General features: G+C 45.4%; 1 protein-coding gene and 1 long non-coding RNA gene across 6 annotated transcripts in view; one reads left to right on the forward strand and one right to left on the reverse strand.

Moving 5' to 3' along the window:
* IL17RD (interleukin 17 receptor D) overlaps window positions 1–4229 on the reverse strand; it is a 71405-nt gene extending 67176 nt beyond the window's left edge. For both annotated transcript variants that reach the window (XM_042979202.1, XM_042979201.1), the window contains exon 1: window positions 4065–4229. In XM_042979202.1, coding sequence (XP_042835136.1) covers window positions 4065–4190 — 126 coding nt within the window. In that variant the 5' untranslated portion in view covers window positions 4191–4229. The remainder of the gene's footprint in view (window positions 1–4064) is intronic.
* Window positions 4230–4463: 234 nt separating this feature from the next.
* LOC122236680 overlaps window positions 4464–19877 on the forward strand; it is a 45468-nt gene continuing 30054 nt past the window's right edge. For all 4 annotated transcript variants that reach the window (XR_006214859.1, XR_006214860.1, XR_006214857.1 and 1 more), the window contains exons 1-2: window positions 4464–4738; window positions 8652–8832. This is a non-coding gene — a long non-coding RNA (uncharacterized LOC122236680). The remainder of the gene's footprint in view (window positions 4739–8651; window positions 8833–19877) is intronic.

Raw genomic sequence — 19877 nt, forward strand, 5'->3', positions numbered from 1 at the left:
AAGACAGGCCGACCAGATGCAGGCTGGGGAGCCATGAGCTGCAAGTGAATGAAAACGCATCCAATTCAGAATCAAATAAACATGCCTGGGCCCACAGCCAAGGAGAGTTCTTGGATTGGACTTTTATCAGGACCTAAATTTTAACCAGCTGGAACTTCTTTTCCAAGTACCACCCTATTCCTTCCTACCTTTCGAAATGAAGTTATTTGCCTTAAATGGGAAACTTGCACTTCATCGTAAAGACGATGCCAGCATTCTGGCTTCCTGAATTCCTGAAGGAGCAGGCTTTTTGCAGGCTAGACATTTGTTTCAGAGATAAAAGACCAGAGAAGATGTACCTCACCTAGCCAGGAAGGCATTCTTGTTCCCTCCTTCTCCACTGCAGAGAATACCACTAAATAAAAACCTGTGGAAGCTGATGCCTAATTCTTTGTTCCATAAATGCTTTTCAAACAACCAGCAAGACAGGGGAGCGGGGGGGGGGGGGGACCTCAAAGCAACTGATTGACATAAAGTTACCCATCACAAACACAATCATTCCACTATCAAGAAACAAGAGTTAAGGTCCAGTGTAAATGAGGATGCTAGCCCCTCAGGAAGTTTTAGAAATTGTTACTTCTTTGGGAAAACTATTTATTACTCCAATAGTTTACCTGGCAAGGGCCCTAAGAGATTTTTTTTTTTTTTTTAAGCAGTTGAGGAAGTGTGCCCACAACTCATTTCTAAAACACTGAGCTGTGTTCAAGATGGTATCAGCCCCTTAATTGTCCCACTAATAATGGGGAGGTTGTGAAATCTGACCACTTAAACCAGGCCGGCTCCTCAGAGAGGTGTGTTAGCAGAGCTCCTGTGGGTCAGCTGGCTGCGGTCTACCTTGCAAGTCCTGGGAAAATACACATTCCTGCAGGGGCAAGAGTTCGTGGAACAAATGCTCCATGGAGATCAAGGGGGTCATTTGCTCAGTTCCTCGGTAAGCACCCAGATCCTGCCCCTCCTTCAGGGCTCATTTTTCCACCCTGGTGTCCCCTTCTCAGGTTCCATGTGACCTAGACCCACAGGAAACTGTCTCCTGTTTGCCTCACACACAATCGACCCTTCTTGTATGTCTGCATGGCCCCAACTAGACTGTAAGCAACCTCATAACTGAGACCAACATCTACGGGCTAAACACCACTATCTGGTAGGGGACTCAGACATGAATCAAATGCCCAAGTCACTGTTCACCAGTATTCACTGGCCAGCCTCTGACAGAGCAACTTCTGGAAGAACTGATGCAGGGAGGTGGGGGCAGGGAAGGCTTCCTGCAGGAAGTGCTGCTCGAGCAGAGAAGGGACGCTGAGGGGTAAAGAAAAGGAACACAGACAGGAACAGCATGTGCAAAAGCGTGCTGAGGAGAGGACACTGGGGCTCAGTGCTCTCATCTCTCCAATCCACTTCCTAAAATATATCACTTAATACAGGATTTAACAGGAAGGCTGCAGAGTCTAATTGGGCTCAGCCAAGATTTACAGGGCTCCAGGCTTTGAGGCCACTAAGATGAAGTATCTAGTTAAGGAAAACCATCCTAAGACACAGATGTGAACAAATATTGAGATGGTAGTCTGGTGGGAACCAAAGTGCAAGGACCTGCATGAGAAAGCAAACCAAGGGGAATGGCATTTAGGGAGGACTTCCCAGCGGTGGCATCACCTGAGCTGAGTCTTTGGCCAGGGGGAAGGCATCCTAGGAGCAGAGAAAGTATGCTTCAGCAGCTTTACGCTGGCACAAAAGTTAGGGAGCAGGCTGGAAAGGTGGGCTTGCAAGACAGGTAGGCAAGAGGGGTTGGGGAGAGCTGGTGGCTCCATCAGGTGTACCAAAAGGCAAGTCCAGGAGGGAAGCAGCCATGTATCAGGTTGGAAAGAGTGTAGAATCTGAGAGATGGTCCAGAGACTTCCATGCTCATTCAAGAAGGAATGAAAATGACCCAAGGAGAGGATTAGTGGGACCAAAGTAAAAGCTGTTGGGAAGGTCACTCCCAACTAGGAATTGTGGTGGGAGAAAAGAGGCCAGCCTGAGTGTAAGCCTGCTGGACCAGGGGCCACTATTAACTTGTGGAAGAATGCACAGTTAGGAGACAAACACATTCCCACAGGCAGAGAGAACAAAACCGCCAGCCTGGCTCTTTTAAGTCACTATTATACCCAAGGCATTAAGACTTCACAAGCTTTGTGCACTGACACATAAAGCCACCTAGACAATGCAGAAACACAGCAATTAGGACTGATCCACCTGTGCTGTCATAGGAAAACTCAGAATAAAATGCATGTGATGCTCCTACAGTTCTTCAAAAGCCAAAATACCTGTTTAGTCCCAAAAAGTTTAGCAGGATCTTGGGCACCTGGGGGCTCAGTCAGATAAGCATCCGACTCTTGATTTTGGCTCAGGTCATGATCTCATAGTTGAGTTCGAGCCCGGCATCAGGCTCTGCACTGTGTCCTTGTGGAGCCTGCTGGGAAATCTCTCTCCCTCTCTCTCTGCCCTTACCCCATTCACACACTCTCTCTCAAAATAAATAAATAAACTTAAAAAAAATTTTTTAAGTTTATCAGGATCAGTAAGTCAATATGAGACAGCCTTAAGGAAAACTTTTTTATCTACATACTGGGGAAAACTCGGTATCTTAAAATATAATAATAGTGATATTTTACTAAAGTGGGACAGAGTACAAAAAGGTGATGTTTTACCCAAAAAGGAAGGCTATATTCACTATGATGTGGTGGAAGGGTGTATTATAGCTGTCTATAGTGAAGCTATTGGGTTTGAAGATATCCCATCTGCTGCCTCATACTTGGTTTTCTGCACTGCGTTTCTCTGAATGTGGGGCAAAAGAGCTCAAAGCAATAGCCTAAGATCCTAAAAGGGTGCCAGGTGCTAGGCCTGGACTGCTCTGAGGCCATTCAGAACATCCCAGAAGAGGTGGCACAACGTTGTTCTAAGTAAATGACCCATCTCTCAGAGAAACAGTGCTGGGATAACTAGGAAGTCTCCATCTATTCCCATTTTCCAAGTGAAGAAACTGGAGCCCGGAAGCACAGACAAGGTCATGTTCGTGGCTGCCTATGTCCTCTCCACATGTCTGAAGGCCTTGAGTGCCCTGACGCCGGGCCGCCCTGGCTTCAGTGGGAGGTGAGGGGCAGACAGATGCACTCTCCCTGTTCTGGCGCCGCCCAAACCCAGAAACCCTGGTGGGGACATGGGAACTCAGCATCCCCGCGCACACAGCCTACCACCCCACGCCCGCCACCGGGACAGCATCAAAGTGGTCGGTTACTGGGGGAAGTCTCCAAGCACAAGACGAAATCTGTGCACCTCTCCAGTCTTCTCTGGGGCTCCTGACCGAGGTGATAAACTCATGCCTCCCTCTGGTCTAGAAAAATATCCGCAGGTCAAGCTGGGGACGGGGAGAGGGGGTGTAGGTCATCCGTGAGACCATTCTCTAGACGAAGGACGACGAGCAAAATTTCCCAGCAATTCAGGAGTCGGGGCTGGGGTGAAAGTGGGGTAAGACTGCACAGACTAGAAGGAACAATGCGGCCACGAGAGGGGGCGCATCCCTCCCCTGCGCTCTGGGTCCCTTCTCTGGCAGTCCTGGGCCTTTGCAGAGTTGTGAACCGGAGGTCCGCGGGAAGACCCCCACTCCGGGTCCAAAGCGCCCCCAGTTCGGACAGCTCGGAGAATCCCAGACCCGGGGCGAAGGAGGTACCGGTCCGGGAACAAAGGGTGGGGCGCCCTTCTCCCGCCCGCCGCGGGACGCCCTTCTCACCCGCCCTCTGGGAGCCGGACCCCAGCCAGTGACCGCGCCTCATTAGCAACACAAAGCCGGGGGTCGGGCGGCCCCTTTCATCCGGGCCGGGGCTGGCGGACGTGCACCCCGGGAGGGAAAGAAGGGCGGGAGCAGCGGGGATCCCAGCCCTGCCGCTGACTCTGCGAAGGGCAGGCACGTCTGCACCGGCTCAGCTGCCCGCGAGCACCTGTGCGCATCGCGCCCGCCGCGCTTTTGGGGACGGCGAGAAGTTTCTCCTTACCCTCCAGCCGCAGGTGTCGGCGCCCCGCGCTCTGCTGGAGCCGCCCGCGGCCACGGCCAGCTGCGAGCCGTTAAGGCAAGCGTTGACCGTGAAGAAGACGGAGCAGAGCTGCAGCCACGGGGCCATGGCCGTGCGCTTGTCCAGCCCTACCTACTCTGCACCCCGGCTGCCTGCCTCTGGCCAGCCCCAAGTGGGCGGTGGCGCCGGCGGCGGCGGCGGAGCTGGCCGCATCAACGAGCATGCGCCGCCCTCCCGAATCCTGCCCCTTCCCTCAGGGCCCCGCCCCCAGCCTCCACTTTCGCGTCCTGGCCCCGCCCCTCTAGCCCAGCCCTCCCTTTGGCCCCACCCACTCTGTAGTCCACGCCCCCTACGGCCACACCCCGAGCCTCCACCCAGAAGCCCGCAGCTGCAGTTTTTTTCCCTTCACCTGACAGGTCTGTTTTTTAATCCAAAGGATTTGTCCAAGTGACGCCTGCGCCCAGCAAAACCTCGGAAAAATACAAAGAATGTAATAAGAATGGTTCTAGTAATAATTTAACCAGCGCCTATTTGCCAGGCCTCTTTTTTGTTTTTAATGTTTATTTATTTTTGAGAGACAGAGAGAGAATCCAAAATAGGCTCCACACAGTCAGCACAGATGCCAGGCTTCTTCTTGAATCCTTCCAACCACACTGGTAAGTGTCAGTATTGTTATCTCACTTTGGGGGGGCACAGTAAAGTTAGGGCAATGTGATGGTTAGAAAAATCCTGGCTGGGACCTCCAACAAATGACTCGCTCTCTCCATGCTACTGTTCCTGCAAACTGAAATAACAAAAGTATGCTAATCTGGGGAGGATTGTACTGGTTAGCACATAGCAAGGGCTCAATAAATGCTACAATCTATCATTAACTGACTGGCAGAAGGACACCCAGCTGGTACCCACCTGAGATTCAAATCCAAATCTGACAAAAGCAATACTCTTAGTCACTACATTTGTCAAACTTACATTGTGAAATAGGTGGTGTCTCTGTTTGGAAGAGGAAGCTGAGGCTCAGAGAAATGGAGAAGCCAAGGTCATATGACTTTTCACCACAAGCCCCTTCCCACTTTCACTTGTGTCTGTGCACCTGAATCCCACCACTTCGCTCTCCTCCACTGCCCCGCCCCTCATCTAGGCCCCCACCTCCTCCTCCACAATTGCTTCCTAAGGGCTAAATTGCCTGCTTCCACTTTTGTCTCAGTATATAATGCATCTCTCTACCTGAAATCAGATCACTGACATCTGATTAAAAATCCTCCAGGGTGGCATTTATTCAATGGCCATTTACCATTAAATCCATACTGACCTCCTCTTCCCCTACATTATCTCTTCCCACTCTGCCTTCACCACCTGGCTCCAGCAGTGTGGCTCTGCTCACTCAACTGCATCTTGGGCTTCTTGTCCCAGCAAACTCTCACCTCTGTCTTTCCAACAAGGCATCCTCCTCTACTTGACTTTCTCCTTCTAGGGCCCATAATCCCCTTCTTCTCCTTGTCTGTCTGGCCTAAATGTGGTGACAGCTCAGTTGCTGCTAACACTGGGTTCCTGCAGTTTCCCTCATGGCTCCACACACCCTGCCCATACCTTGTATTTAAACTCCCTGTGGAGACAGAGGCGGCCCCAGCTTTGCATGCTACCCCTGTGGAGAAGGAAGACTCTTCTCAGTACAGCTAGCAGAAGTCCTGGGCACTGGCTCTGACAAGACCACTTTGGAACTAGGGAGCAGAGCTAGCTTCATCTGAACCCCAGAGGCTGGAAGTGAAAAACAACGGTTGTGCAAAGAAAAACTGGCATTGTTGCCAGAGAAAGCGAGGATGGGTAGCGTGTTCACCAAACAACAGCGTCCACCACAAGCCCCAGGTGCTGAGACTTCCTGTCCATGTGCACCACTGGACAGAAATGTTTTCTTTTTTATCTCGCTGCCAGGATATTCAGGAATTCAGCCAGACCCAGTGAGGGCAAGAACCGCAACTTCTTTGGTCAACCAGAAGAACCCGCATCTGCAGAAGGTTGCCTACAAAGTAGCCTTCTCTGAATAGACCTCACACAGCATGTTGCTTCTCTGGGGGGAACTGTTGGTTCAGTGCTCTGCTCCCTTCCAGCCCTCTGCCCACCTCCCTGACATTCTTGGTACTTGTCTCTGGGTCGTTCCCAACTCCTATAGCAGGGGATCTTAGAGGTCTGGCCATGAATATCATGAGCACCAGGGGCTGAGACAAGGCCAGGACCACATGGGTATCAATGAAACACCATGGAAACCATGAGGCTGCCTGCTCCTTAAGCTCCTTAATGTGTATGACATTCCAGCCTAGATAAGCTTCATAATTTATTAACCAGTCACCTGCCGAGGGACTTGTCTTATAATCAGTGATTCAAAAATATCCTCACACATTTAACTCGATACATCCATTCACCTATTTTCTTAAGATACATTCCTAGAATCAGAATTGCTGGATTATACACATTTAAAATTGCCAAACTGCTCAATATCTACTGCAAGCTTAACTGCTTTTCTGATTCACAGTGAGGCCATGTTCCCAAGTATTTAGTGGCCCTTTGCATTTCTTCTTTGTTCCAGGGTTGGACTCTAGGAAAGGCAGCAGTACTTGGAGTTTATGACCAAGGGAGAGACTTTAGGAGGGCGCTGGGGAGAGGAAAGTGTTTCTTCTTCGGCTTTACTCACATCACCATATGATTGAGTAAACAGGGAAGGCAGAGCAACACTCTCGCTCCCTTTCCAGTCTACACACACACACACACACACACACACACACACACACACCACCTCCCAGCTCACTGCCCAGCCTGGCAACTGACAGCCTCTGAAAACATGCTGCAGAGTGCAGAGTGCTCCAACTTTTCTAAAGGAGTACAGAGGACACAAGAAAGAAAAGGCCTAAGTGTCCATTCCAAAACTTGTTAGAATGACATCCCTCAGGACCAAGGATTGAGAGGCCCTCCTATTTACCTTCTAGGGAGGCCATACGCCAGTTGGGGGTAGGGGGTGGGTGGTAGGGGAGGAGAGAACCACATACATCAAAGGGTCAAATTTGGTCAGGAAATAAAGGTAGTAAATTGTCATTTGGCAACATCCTCCACATTCTGGTCTTTTCCATTGATTCCTTGCCTCTCATTCCCCCCCCCCTTTTTTTAAAGAACATTTTATTTTTTATTTTTTTAATTTTTTAAAGTTTATTTATTTAAAGAGAGAGAGAACAGGAGAGGGGCACAGAGACAGGGAGAGAGAGAGAGAATCTCAAGCAGGCTCCCACTGGAGCTGTCAGTGCTGAGCCCAATGCAGGGCTCCAACCAGTGAACTGTGAGATCATGACCTGAGCAGAAATCAAGAGTTGGACGCTCAACCGACTGAGCCACCCAGACGCCCCCTTCATCCCCTCTTTTTACCCAGGACGCTTCAGAATATTTGTGAGACTGTAAGAAGTGAATCTCTGTACTGAGAGCTGAGATAAAATGAGGGGGCTGGGCCTCTACATGGCCTCCATGGACCATACAGTCCTCCAGACTATAGTGGAGCCCAGCTGTGTACGTAGGTGACCAGAGGATGAAGCCCTCCTCAAATACAATATATGGGCTCATGTACCACAGCCAAGATTGCCTGTGGCCCAGTCACAATTTCAGCCATCCCTCACCACCCCTGACTGACCCACCTCTCCTGCCTCCACTGCCTGGCCCTCTGCCTGGTCCACATTAGTGGGCAAGAAACTGTTGCTGCCTCCATTCCAGTTTGGAATGAAGCTGGAGATTAAACAGATTAAATCATCTTTAAGCTGTTGGTGAAATGTAAATATATTTCCCCAATTTACCTAAAACCTAACCAGATAAGAAAAACCCTTAATATAAAGACTGGATTTTGTTAGGAGTCAAATTATCCCCTGAAACATAAGAAAGGGTAAAGTGATGATAGAAATAATTTGAATCCTGGAATCATTTTTAGCAGAGAAAAACTAAAGACAGTTTTAATAAGCAGTGGTTAGAAGCACTGAGCCAAGCTTCAAATTTATTTTCGGTATTATGCTCAAGTAGTATGTTTTATATATTAATCAAGACATTAAAGGTAAAGGGTGTTCCCAGCCAGGCTCCCAGCAGGCTTGGGTGCAACTTTCCCAAGGCTTTAGGGGAGCAGTATGCAGAGAACTGGCAGGGTCCTGAGAGCCCCAGCCTCTGTCCTAGCCTTCTAAGGCTGCCGGGATGCTAGCCCGGCCACGGGCAGTCCTGGATCCCAGGAGGTAGATGTCCACTTCACGGATGGGGAAGCAGAGATTCAGTGAGGAGGTCCTAAACTCATCTGACTCCCTCTTCGCCTTCCTCCTCCCTCCTTCCCTCACACTGCTTCTGGCGCCCCGCAGTCTTCCCAAACTGGTCTTGGCTCCGCCAAGAGTGCCCAGAGGCCCGGAACAGGGACTGGAGGTAGTCCTGGGGCAGACGACCGAACCCCGCGCCCGGAAATCCGCGGACCCGCAACCCCAAAGTGCCGGAGGCGGTGCGTGCTGCGGCCACTAAACAGAATTCACGGTTCCACCGCCACTTCCCATTTTTTCCCCCCAGAAGGAAAAGAGGACGGAGGCGCCCAGTGTCCACGGTAACCCCTAGGGGGCGCGCGTGGTCCAGATCGGAGACGCCAGAACAATCCTGGACCGCGCCGCTGCGAGCGCACCTCATTCTAGGGCAAAAGCCCCAGCTCAGGTGCAAATACTGGCTGTTAGAGGACCCGGTGCTAACTTTGGGGGTAAGTAGAGTTCAGGAAGTGGTAACAAAAAAGGGTTAAATATGGGCTTTCAGTAAAAAATATGGGCTTTTAGTAACTGTATGGCTTTGAGCAATTAATTCACTGAGCCACTCTTTGAGTGTCAATTTTCTCAGTGGCCACACAGGAATGAATGATGTGGATGAAGTCCTCAGTGGGTTTTTGAAATAAGCAAATGGCTATGAGGAGTGCTACTATTGCAAGCAGTAGACCAGGAGTTGATGCAGACAGGCCCAGGGGCAGCTGGCACCCAGACAGTAGCTTAGGGAAATGGGCACTTTTACCTCCTTCAGGAGCTAGTGCCCTGGTTTGGATCTGCACTAGACTGGAAGGCTATGGGCCATATCCTGTTTACCATTCATTCATTCATTCATTCAACAAGTACCATGGAATTCCTGCACTACATCAGGCATTATGCCAGAAGCTGGGAACCAGTTGAACAATCAGATACTGTACACAACAGACACGGTCCCAGCTGTCATAGAACCAACAAACAAATGTTCCATGGGGAACGCTGGCATTACTCAACTACATGCCCGGGGGATAATTAAAATTAGATGGATTGCCTCTAAGGAAGTGGTGCCTGAGATGAGGTACCTGGACAAAGGAGAGGGGAGCAAGGACAGGAAGAATGTTCTAGTCAGAGGGAGCAGCATATGCAAAGGCCCTGGGGGATTGAGAGCATGGCATCTTCAAGGAACCAAAAGAGGCCAGTGTGATTGGAGAGCAGTGAGATATGGAAGAATGGTACAAGGTGAGCTGTACCCTGGTTTGAACCTTAGAGTACCCAGCGGCTTCTGAGAGGTTTAAGGGCAATGGAAGGACTGTATTTTGAAAAGGTCCCTGCATCCCAAGTGCCAGGCACAGGGTACTACCCTGTGTGTAGTAGGCATTTGATACATACTTGTTAACTGAATAAGTTACTAGGATCATTATTGAAATTCTGGGATTGAATGTCCTGAATGCAAAAATCATTAAAAAGCCTGGAAAAGCATCCAACCCTACTAAAGTTCTAAATAATGCAAATAAAATAAAATAAAATGCATAAAGTTTTCTTGTCTTTTAAGGTTATTTATACTATAAAGCCCTTTATTATCTTTAATAGACTATTTTTTAAGAGCAATTTTAGATTTACAGAAAAATCGAGAAGATAATACAGAGAGTACCCATATACCCTGTCCCTATTTTCTTTATTATTAACATATTACATTAGTATAGTACAGTTATTATAATTAATAAACCAATATTGATACGTTATCATTACCGAAGTCCAAATTTTATTCAGACTTCCTTAGTTTTTACCTCATGTCTTTTTTCTGTTCCAGCATCCCATCCAGGACACCACATAACTTGTAGTTGCCATGTCTCAGGGTCCTTTTGACTATGACAGTTTCCCAGACTGCCCTTGTATTTGAAGAACATTGGTTAGGTACTTTGTAGGATGCCCCTCTATTGGGATTTGTCTGATGTTTCTCTCATGATATTACTGGATATTACTATGTTTTTACTTTAATCAAAGTTATACATAAAAAGTTTTGAAAGTCTCATTAGTTCTAATAGATGGAAAATGAAAAACAGTAACCTCCGACCTGTCCCTTGTGACCCTCACTCCCCAGAGCATCTTGGTTCAACTCTTCTTGCTATTTTCTGGCATTTGTTGCCATGTTTCTAAATCATAGGCTGATCTTGCTTTTCCTGACCGACCAGTTTAGATGCTGGCTCCTAACTTCCTGCTCTTTGTGCCATATGAAAACTGTGCTCTCTTTGTGTTCTTTTCCTCTATCCACGCACTGAGGTTTGTCCTGGATGTCTCCCTCTGCCCTTCCAGAACCATTCTAACCTGTACAGACCTCATCAATGGACTTTCTTGCCCTCAGTCTTCAGGGTGGGTTGGGTCAATGTGGGGCACAGGCAGGCAGTTGGGGGAGGGAGAGAGCCAAAGTGTTTCTGCCCTCAGTTACCTCTCTGTCCGGGTGCTGTGGGGGCTGCATGTCTGGCACTGGTGTCAGACAGGCTCTCCAGTTCCTGACAACTGCTCCCACCCCCTTGCCACCTCAGGTCTCTGTGTGTGCGGGGTGGGTAATAGCCCCCCATACTGGTACTGCACCTTCCTTTTTGGTTTCTTTTCATCCTGCCCACAAAGCCTCTTTCATGAAGTTCTCCTCAAATTACCCCACTTGAGAGTTGTTTCGTTTTAGAATCCTGACTAATAAATTACAATATTTTGATTAAATCAACATTCAGCATTTATATCATTGTGATAATAATTATGACACACCATTTACTTTACAGGCAAGTAGTGTTTTATGATAATATTTCCTTTCTTGGGGCATCTGGGTGGCTCACTCGGTTGAGTACCCAACTCTTGGTTTCAGCTCAGGTCACGATCTCAGGGTCATGAGATCGAGCCCTGCATCAGGCTCCACACTGACAGTGCAGAGCCTGTTTGGGATTCTCTCTCTCTCTCTCTCTCTCTCTCTCTCTCTCTCTCTCTCACACACACACACACACACACACACACAATAAATAAACTTAAAAAAATATTTCCTTTCTTGTTACAACTTTTTTTGGTGTGTGTGTGTGTGTATTAAATATTTACCTTTTTAATATAACCCTTGTTAAATTTTCCTATACAACTTTCCACATGGTCAGAGGCATTAGCTTTTCCCCTCAGGCTTTTATTTCAGGAGAATTCCCCCTGGAGTGCTCATGCTTCTGCCCAGGGTTGGAGTCAGGGTTGGAGGTTCTTCAGGTCTCCAGCCCAGCTGTCCTTTCCTTTCCTTCCCTTCTCTCTGGTGCTAAAATCCTATTTTCTGTCTCTTTAAAACTTTTTTTTTATTAATTTTGTAATGTTTATTATTTATTTTTGAGTTGCGGGGGAGGGCAGAGAGAGACGGAGACACAATCTGAAGCAGGCTCCAGGCTCTGAGCTGTCAGCACAGAGCCCGACACAGGGCTCGAACCCACGAACTGTGAGATCATGACCTGAGCAGAAGTCAGAGGTTTAACCAACTGAGCCACCCAGGGACCCCTCTCTTTTATGAAAATCCTCAGTTAGCTGATAGATATGCCAAGTTTATCCTTCAATTTTCTTATTATCAGCTATTTTCCATCTCCTACTCACTTCGTTCCATACCTTAGAACATTTCTCCAACTAGATCTTCAAAATCTGATGAATTTTTATTTTATTATATTTCCTAATATCCAAGAGCAGCTTTTTCTTATGTGGTGATTGTCCCTTTTGCAGAACATCCTATTCTTGCTTAAAGGAAGTAATTCCTTCTCTTATCTCTCTGAGAAGTAGTTTCATTCAAGTTTCCTCTATTTTCCCAAATGCCTTTTTTAGTTTGTGAACTTTTACAAATGGAATTGGATTTTTCTGGATTCTCTAGAATTATTCTTAAGGAAATGGACATGCTATGTCAGCAGGTTAGGATTCACACTGGGTAATCAATTTCCAGAAACAAAGATCCCAGACAGGTCACATATGTCAAGAGGAAAGAGGCCCCACTGAGCCACTCAGATGAGACACGGTCAATAAACAGCCTGGAGCAACCATGCAACTCAGCCATTGTATTTCTCAAATTGTCTCACCTATAATTTTTAATTTTCCATTTACCTTCTACCACCAGATTTGTTTATTCTCTCCAGTACCATCTTGAACCTAAATGATATGGCTTGTGACATATACAAGTGCAGAATCATAATGACTAGTGTTTTATTTTTATTTATTAAAAAAGTTTTTTTAATGTTTTATTTATTTTTGAGAGAGATAGAGATAGTGTTTTTATATTCAACTGTTTATTTAGCAAACATTTATTGAGTGCCTACTGTATGCCAGGCACTGGCCAGGCACTGTGCAAGGCTTTGGAATAGAACATGCACAAAGTCATGAGGTCCCTGCCCTCCAGGAACTCACTTTCCAGGACAGTACCTCACACTTAGCAGAACCTCCTGAGCTTTGGAGGCAGCCACTGAGAGCTCTACTTAACAGATGAAGGATCTGAGGCTCACAAAGGTTTCCTGGTTTGCCTGAATGACACACAGCTGTTTAGAGACTATGCTGCATCATGAACCCCAATCCTCTTTTCAAAGGGTGTAAAGAGGAGCTGTAGATAATGAACCATGGAAAGAGGGTTCACAGTAACAGGAAGAAAGCTAAAAGGAAATGGTCTTAGGGTTCTCCAGAGAAACAGAACCAACAGAATATGTAGAGATATATATAAGAAGAGATTTATTATAGGAATCTATTCCTATAGGAATAGGTTCATGCAGTCATGGACGCTGAGAAGTCCCACAATCTGCTGTCTGCCAGCTGAAGAATCAGGAAAGCTCATAGTATAATTTAGTCCAAGTCCAAAAGCCTGAGAAATAGGGGCTGATGGTATAAGTCCCAACCTGAATCTGAAAGTCTGAGACCAAGAGTACCAGTGTCTGAGGGCAAGAGAAGATGGATGTCTCAGCTCAAGCAGAGAAAGAGAGAGAATTTGCCCTTCCTCTGCCTTTTTGTTCTACTGGGGCTTCAACCAGTTGGAAAATGCCTACCTGCATTGGGGAGGGCCATCTGCTTTAGTCAATTCACCAATTAAAATGTTAATTTTTTTTCTGGAAACACACATCCAGACACAATCCAGAAATAATTTTTCACCAGCTATCTGGGCATCCCTTAACCCAGTTAAGTTGACACATAAAATTAACCATCACAGAAGCCAAGGGGAAAAAGTGTTTCAGAGTATTTGCTCAGGCCCTAGCTGCCCCAGTTTACATTTAAGCAGGAGTCAGTTCAGGGCAAATGGCCGGGAACAAGGGCTCCCAACGCACTTGGGGGAAACAGGACGGAAAGGAAGGAAGGAACACACGATGCTCATTTTACAATTGCGGGGTGCATCTTCTCTGCTCCTCTGGAGTTAATGCCAGTGGGGGAAGAGCCTCACAGTTGAATAACTTGCACGGTTGAATAGAAGCAGCAGGTGGCAACCCCAGTGTCAGAGTCTTCGAGGGTGTGCCCTCACTGTGGAGATAGGGCCAACCAGTCCCTCTCAGTTGTGAGCAAAAAAAACCAAAAAACAAAAAAACCCCACAGCACTCCCTGACTCTAGTCTCCCAACCTAAGGCCCTCAAGCAGGAAATTCTAGAGCTAAATTTCACTAGAGATGGAGCAAGGGAGTGACAGATTGCAAAAACAGACACAGAACAAGGCATTGAGCCAAGTTCACGAGCAAGAGAAATCAGCCTCGCACCAGCAACAAAAACGTACAGAGAACCCTGAGGGGCCTGCAAGCACCCACCAGGCCAGGCCTCTTCCTCCTCCCAGGGAACAGCTCTGAAGATTCAGGTGAGATGGCAGCTCCATAGCCCTGCCCCACAGGCGGAACCCCCACTCCTTGGAGGGGAGATTAGCATAGGCTGGGGGTGTGGGGACAGGAGTGGCCCCTGTCAGGGACAATGGTTCACCCTCCCCTCTCTGGAGAGGTCAGACGATGACTTCCACTGGCCTTCCCTGGTGCACATAAATATATATACTTAAACTGGAGACCTAAAATAAATTCTTCCATCGCTGCTGGCTGCCATTATGTAATGTCTCACAGTGTTTCCCTGGGACTCTCCAGGCGGTCTCATTTATTGCCTTGGTTGTGCTTCCAGCTTTGTTCATGACTTCCAAACTGCTTTCCATAAAATTGAGCCATATGTACATTGGCTACTCTCGACATAGTTTGTACCGTTAAAAGTATGCATATATTGTTGCAAGGCCAATGTTGAGAGTGGTGTGCAAGACTATAGATTGGATTCCTTTTTTAAAAACTGGCAACATTTCAAGCTCGTTTAAAAAAAAAATGTTTTTGAAATATTTTTAAATTTACAGAAAAGTTGCAAAAATAGTTCAAAGAGTACCTGTATATTCTCCACTCAGCTTCCCCTAACCTCTTATATAACCTCTTGTGTAACCGTAGCCCAATTATAGAAACCAGAAACAACATTAATATGATATTACTGCATAATCTACAGATGTTATTGGGATTTTACCATTCTCCCTACTTGTAATGTCCTCTTTTTAAAAATAATTTTTTTAATTTTAGAATTGTTTTTTTTATTTAATTTTTTATTTTTTTAAATTTACATCCAAATTAGTTAGCATATAGTGCAACAATGATTTCAGGAGTAGATTCCTTAGTGCCCCTTACCCATTTAGCCCATCCCCCCTCCCACAACCCGTCCCCTTAACCCTCCCTTTATTCTCCATATTTATGAGTCTCTTCTGTTTTGTCCCCCTCCCTGTTTTTATATTATTTTTGTTTCCCTTCCCTTATGTTCATCTGTTTTGTCTCTTAAAGTCCTCATATGAGTGAAGTCATGTGATTTTTGTTTTTCTCTGACTGCCTAATTTCACTTAGCATAATACCCTCTAGTTCCATCCACGTAGTTGCAAATGGCAAGATTTCATTCTTTTTGATTGCCGGGTAATACTCCATTGTATATGTATACCACATCTTCTTTGTCCATTCATTGATCAATGGACATTTGGGCTCTTTTCATACTTTGGCTATTGTTGATAGTGCTGCTATAAACATGGGGGTGCATGTGTCCCTTCGAAACAGCACACATGTATCCCGTGGATAAATGCCTAGTAGTGCCATTGCTGGGTCATAGGGTAGTTCTGGTTTTAGTTTTTTGAGGAACCTCCATACTGTTTTCCAGAGTGGCTGCACCAGCTTGCATTCCCATAGAATTGTTTTTAAAATCACAGAAAAATTGAGAAGATAGTACTGAGTTCCCATGTACTCATACCCAGTTTCCCCTTCCATTAACATTTTATGTTAGTATACTATATTTGCCACAATAAATGAATCAATATTAATACGTAATTATTAACTACAGCCCATACGTTATTCAGATTTCTTTCTTTTTTCTGTAATGCCACTTTTATGTGCCAGGATCCCATCTGAAATACCACATGATATTTAGTTGTTATCCTGCTTAGGTGCCTCTGGGCTGTGACAGTTTCTCAGACTTTTCTTGTTTTTGATGACTTTGACAGTTTTGAGTACTGATCAGGTATTTTGTAGGCTGCCCCTCAACTGTAATCTGCCTGGTGTTTTTCTCATGAACAGATGGGGATATGGGTTTCTGAGAGAAAGACCACAGAATTGAAGTGTCATTCTTGTCACGTTGTACCGATGGTCCACTAACGTCCTATTTCTGGTCCAGGCTCCATCTGGAATCCTGCAATGCATTTAGTTTGTCATGTCTCCTTAGTCCCCAGTCTCTGAAAGTTCCTCAGTATTTGTGCTTCATGACCTTGACACTTTTGAAGAGTATTCAAAAATGTTCCTTAATTTGGAATTGTCTGATGTTTTTTCATGACTGGATTCAAGTTATGAAATTTTGGTAAGAATGCCAGAAAAATGATGTTGTGTATCATATCATGGGGTACATGGTGTCACTATGTATTATTTCACTTTTTTAAAAGTTTTTATTTATTTATTTAATTATTTATTTATTTAGAGAAAGCATAAGTAGGGGAGGGGCAGAGAGAAAGGGGGACAGCGGATCTGAAGCAGGCTTTGCACCGACAGCAGAGAGCCCAATGAGGGGCTCGAACTCTCAAACCATGAGATCATGACCTGAAGTCAGACACTTAACCAACTGAGTCACCCAGGTGCCCCTTATTTTCTTTTTTTCCTCATATTTATTTATTTTTGAGAGAGAGAGAGACAGACAGACAGAGCATGAGCAGGGGAGGAGCAGAGAGAAAGGGAGACACAGAATCCAAAGCAGGCTCCAGGCTCTGAGCTGTCAGCACAGAACCCAACGCAGGGCTCAAACCCATGAACCTCAAGATCATGACCTGAGTCAAAGTGGGAAGCTTAACCAACTGAGCCACCCAGGCACCCCTTTACTTTTTTTAAGTAAGTGCTACAACCGAATGTGGGGACTGAACTCATATCTCCAAGATCAAGAGTTGCATGCTCTACTGATTGAACCAGCCCGGCACCCTTCTTATTTTACTTCTTTTTTCTTTTTAAATATTTTATTTATTTAAGTAGTCTCCACACCCAATGTGGGGCTTGAACCCCAAGATCAAGAGTCTCATGCTCTTCCAACTGAGTCAGCCAGGCTCCCCCTCTTGTTTTACTTTTGATCACTTGGTTAAGATGGTGTCTTCCAGATGTCTCCACTGTAACATTACTATCTTGTCTTTGTACTTAATTTCTTGGTGGTGATACTTTTAGATGACACAAATATCCTGTTATCCTCAACTTCTGCTAGCTAATTGTAGCATCCATGAGTGGATCTTGCATCCAACAATCATTTTTGGGATGTTCTAATGCTGATTTTTCTATTTCCCTTATTCCTTCTACATTTGTTAATTGAAATTCTCCTATAAGGAGATGCCCCTTCCTCCCATTAATTTATTTATTCAGTTAATTATTTATCTAAGCATGGACTAATGAATGTTTTGTGGGTTTTGTTCTAATACCTCTTTCTTTCTTTCTTTCTTTCTTTCTTTCTTTCTTTCTTTCTTTCTCAAATTGTTCCAGCTTTGGCCACTAAGAGCCCCTTCAAGATGGGTCCTGTATTCTTTCAACATGCCCCCATAATTTTTTGAGCATGTCCTACTTCCTGGCACACAAAATGCCCTGGGATCACCTTGTATTTTCCCTGTTCCAGTGCTAGCTAGATCCAATAATTTCTTTGAAAATTTCTGGCTCTTTTTATCAGAGAATCACCTTTTGAAACCAGTATCTGGACACTAAATGTGCTCATTGCTGCTGGGGTGTCTTTGCTTGTAGGCTGTGTCATCAAACACAGCTAGGAAATATATCCACGTGTACTAGCATACACATATATATACCTATATTTGTTTCTTTATCCATGTATATTCAGGGGTTCTCCAGGGTATTAGGACTTTCATGTCTAATAGTAAAGGTTAATGGAAAACCAAGACAACCAAGAAAAGCAGGTACAATTAAGTACCTAGAGTCTTTGAGAATTAAGGTTTGGGTCACCCCAACCAGCTGAGGTTCTGCCTGAGGGTGAGGGAAATAGTGAGTGGTAGTAAAGAAGAAAGTCATAGATACCAGTTATAGCCTTATGACCAATTATAGAAACCACATTTTATTTGCTTGTCATACATATATGTTTATTTGTATATGCTAACCACTTTCTTCTTTCTTCTTCTTCCCATTTTATTTTATGTACAGATTGCTGAAGCTAACTTTACAGTTTAGATTTTAGGTAACAGAATATTCCATGAGACTGTGGTTGAATTTAAGGGTTAATTAACATAGTCAATGATGGATACAATAACTATTGGGACTGTTTCCTCATTAGGGGGAGAGGATGAAAATTTCTTCATTTCTTTTTTTTTTTTTTAATGTTTTATTTATTCTTGAAAGAGAGTGTGTGAGCAGGGAAAGGGCGGGGGCGGGGTGGGGGACAGCAGCAAGCCCAATGTGGGTATTCAACTCATCAACCGTGAGATCATGACCTGAGCCTAAGTTGGACGCCCAACTGACTGAGCCACCTAAGCACCCTAAAAATCTTCATTTCTCACATAAAAAGGTGTATCTTGTTAGGTGGAATTATAGAGAGGTTTTGTTACATGAGAGTTCAAATGTGTGTAAAAGGTAGCATATGAAACATGAGTTGACAAAAGCGTGAACTCAGCCAGTTATCAATTTATTGTATCTCAAATTCAAATTCATCCTTCATTATCTGATATGCAAAAATGGAGCTGGTTCATTTAAATATGGCACCATGTTGAATTTTGTCAGGAGAGGGCGATGGAGAGACATTGCAGGAAAAAGGAGGAAGGCATGGTCTGGTGTGTTCCTTCTGGTAGGCTCCCGCAGTATGGGCTGCTCCTCCAGCATCTGCAGTGTAGGCAGCTTCTCCAATGTCCAGTTCCTGCTGTGTAGACAACTTCTCCAATACCAGATTCTAGCTGCCGGCTCCTGCAGTATGCAGCATCCAGAAACACTAGTGCCTGGCAGCTTCCCCCTGGCGCCCTTTTTGGACGGTTTCATAGTTGAGTGCCTCCAGTGAGACACCTTCCCATGAACAGTTTTCCTGGCACCATAGCGAGTGGGTTTCTGGCAAGTTCTGATAGCATGGGACCACAGTGACTTCTCTGCCATTTACTGAGCCACGGCTGTCCCCTCTCCAACTGGGTCTGAGTCTCTGCCCTGGAGGAAGGAGACTTTTCCTTGGGTTGTCTCTCTAAGCCCAGGGAAGTAGCTGCTCCTTAGATATGCTATTCCTATATTCTCTAGAGTTCTCTCTGCTTCTTACTGGCCAATCACTCATTTCTCCAATCCCTTGCTATAGTTAATAATTCTTTTTATTAAATTTTCCCTGTTCAAATTACTGTGGTTTCTGTCTCCTAATTGGACCCAGACTAGTCTGCACATAAAACAGTTTCAGAATTGCTAACTCATTCCCCTGTGAGACCCATAGAGAGGAACAAATTTACCGACTAAACTACAATCTCTGTGTACAGTCCTTCCACCTTTTGTCTTATAGTATCGAAATATCATTTTTCAGTTACTTCCATTAGGTGTTCTCTTCCCCATCTCCTCCAGTGTGGTTATATTATTTGCTTGTAATACACTTAGATTTCTTATTGTTGGTGTTCCTTGTTGGGTTTTCTTCTCATCCTGGTTGATTTGAATGGTTTATTTATTCTGGGAATATGTAAACTGGTTCTAAGAATCACAACTACATAAAAGGGCTTAGATATACTCAGAATGAGTGTGGCCACCTCATTCCCACTACTTGTTCCCATTCCCTCCTTCTTTATGTCCCATCTCTGTATACCCACCTTCAACTAATCTTTTTTTTAATCTAATATTTAGCATGTGGTTTAGCCTTCCTTTTGCCAGTTGATATATGAGGGTTCATAGATGAGTCATAAGCCTTCTTAGAAGCCAAAGACTCAGTTCATAGTCCTCCTGTCCCTGTTTTGTTTGGAGCCCAGGGTGAGCCCATTCTGAAGCTTAATAAAAAGAAATATTGGGGCACCTGGG

This window comes from Panthera tigris, chromosome A2 (genome assembly GCF_018350195.1).
Source record: "Panthera tigris isolate Pti1 chromosome A2, P.tigris_Pti1_mat1.1, whole genome shotgun sequence".
Taxonomy (NCBI): domain Eukaryota; kingdom Metazoa; phylum Chordata; class Mammalia; order Carnivora; family Felidae; genus Panthera; species Panthera tigris.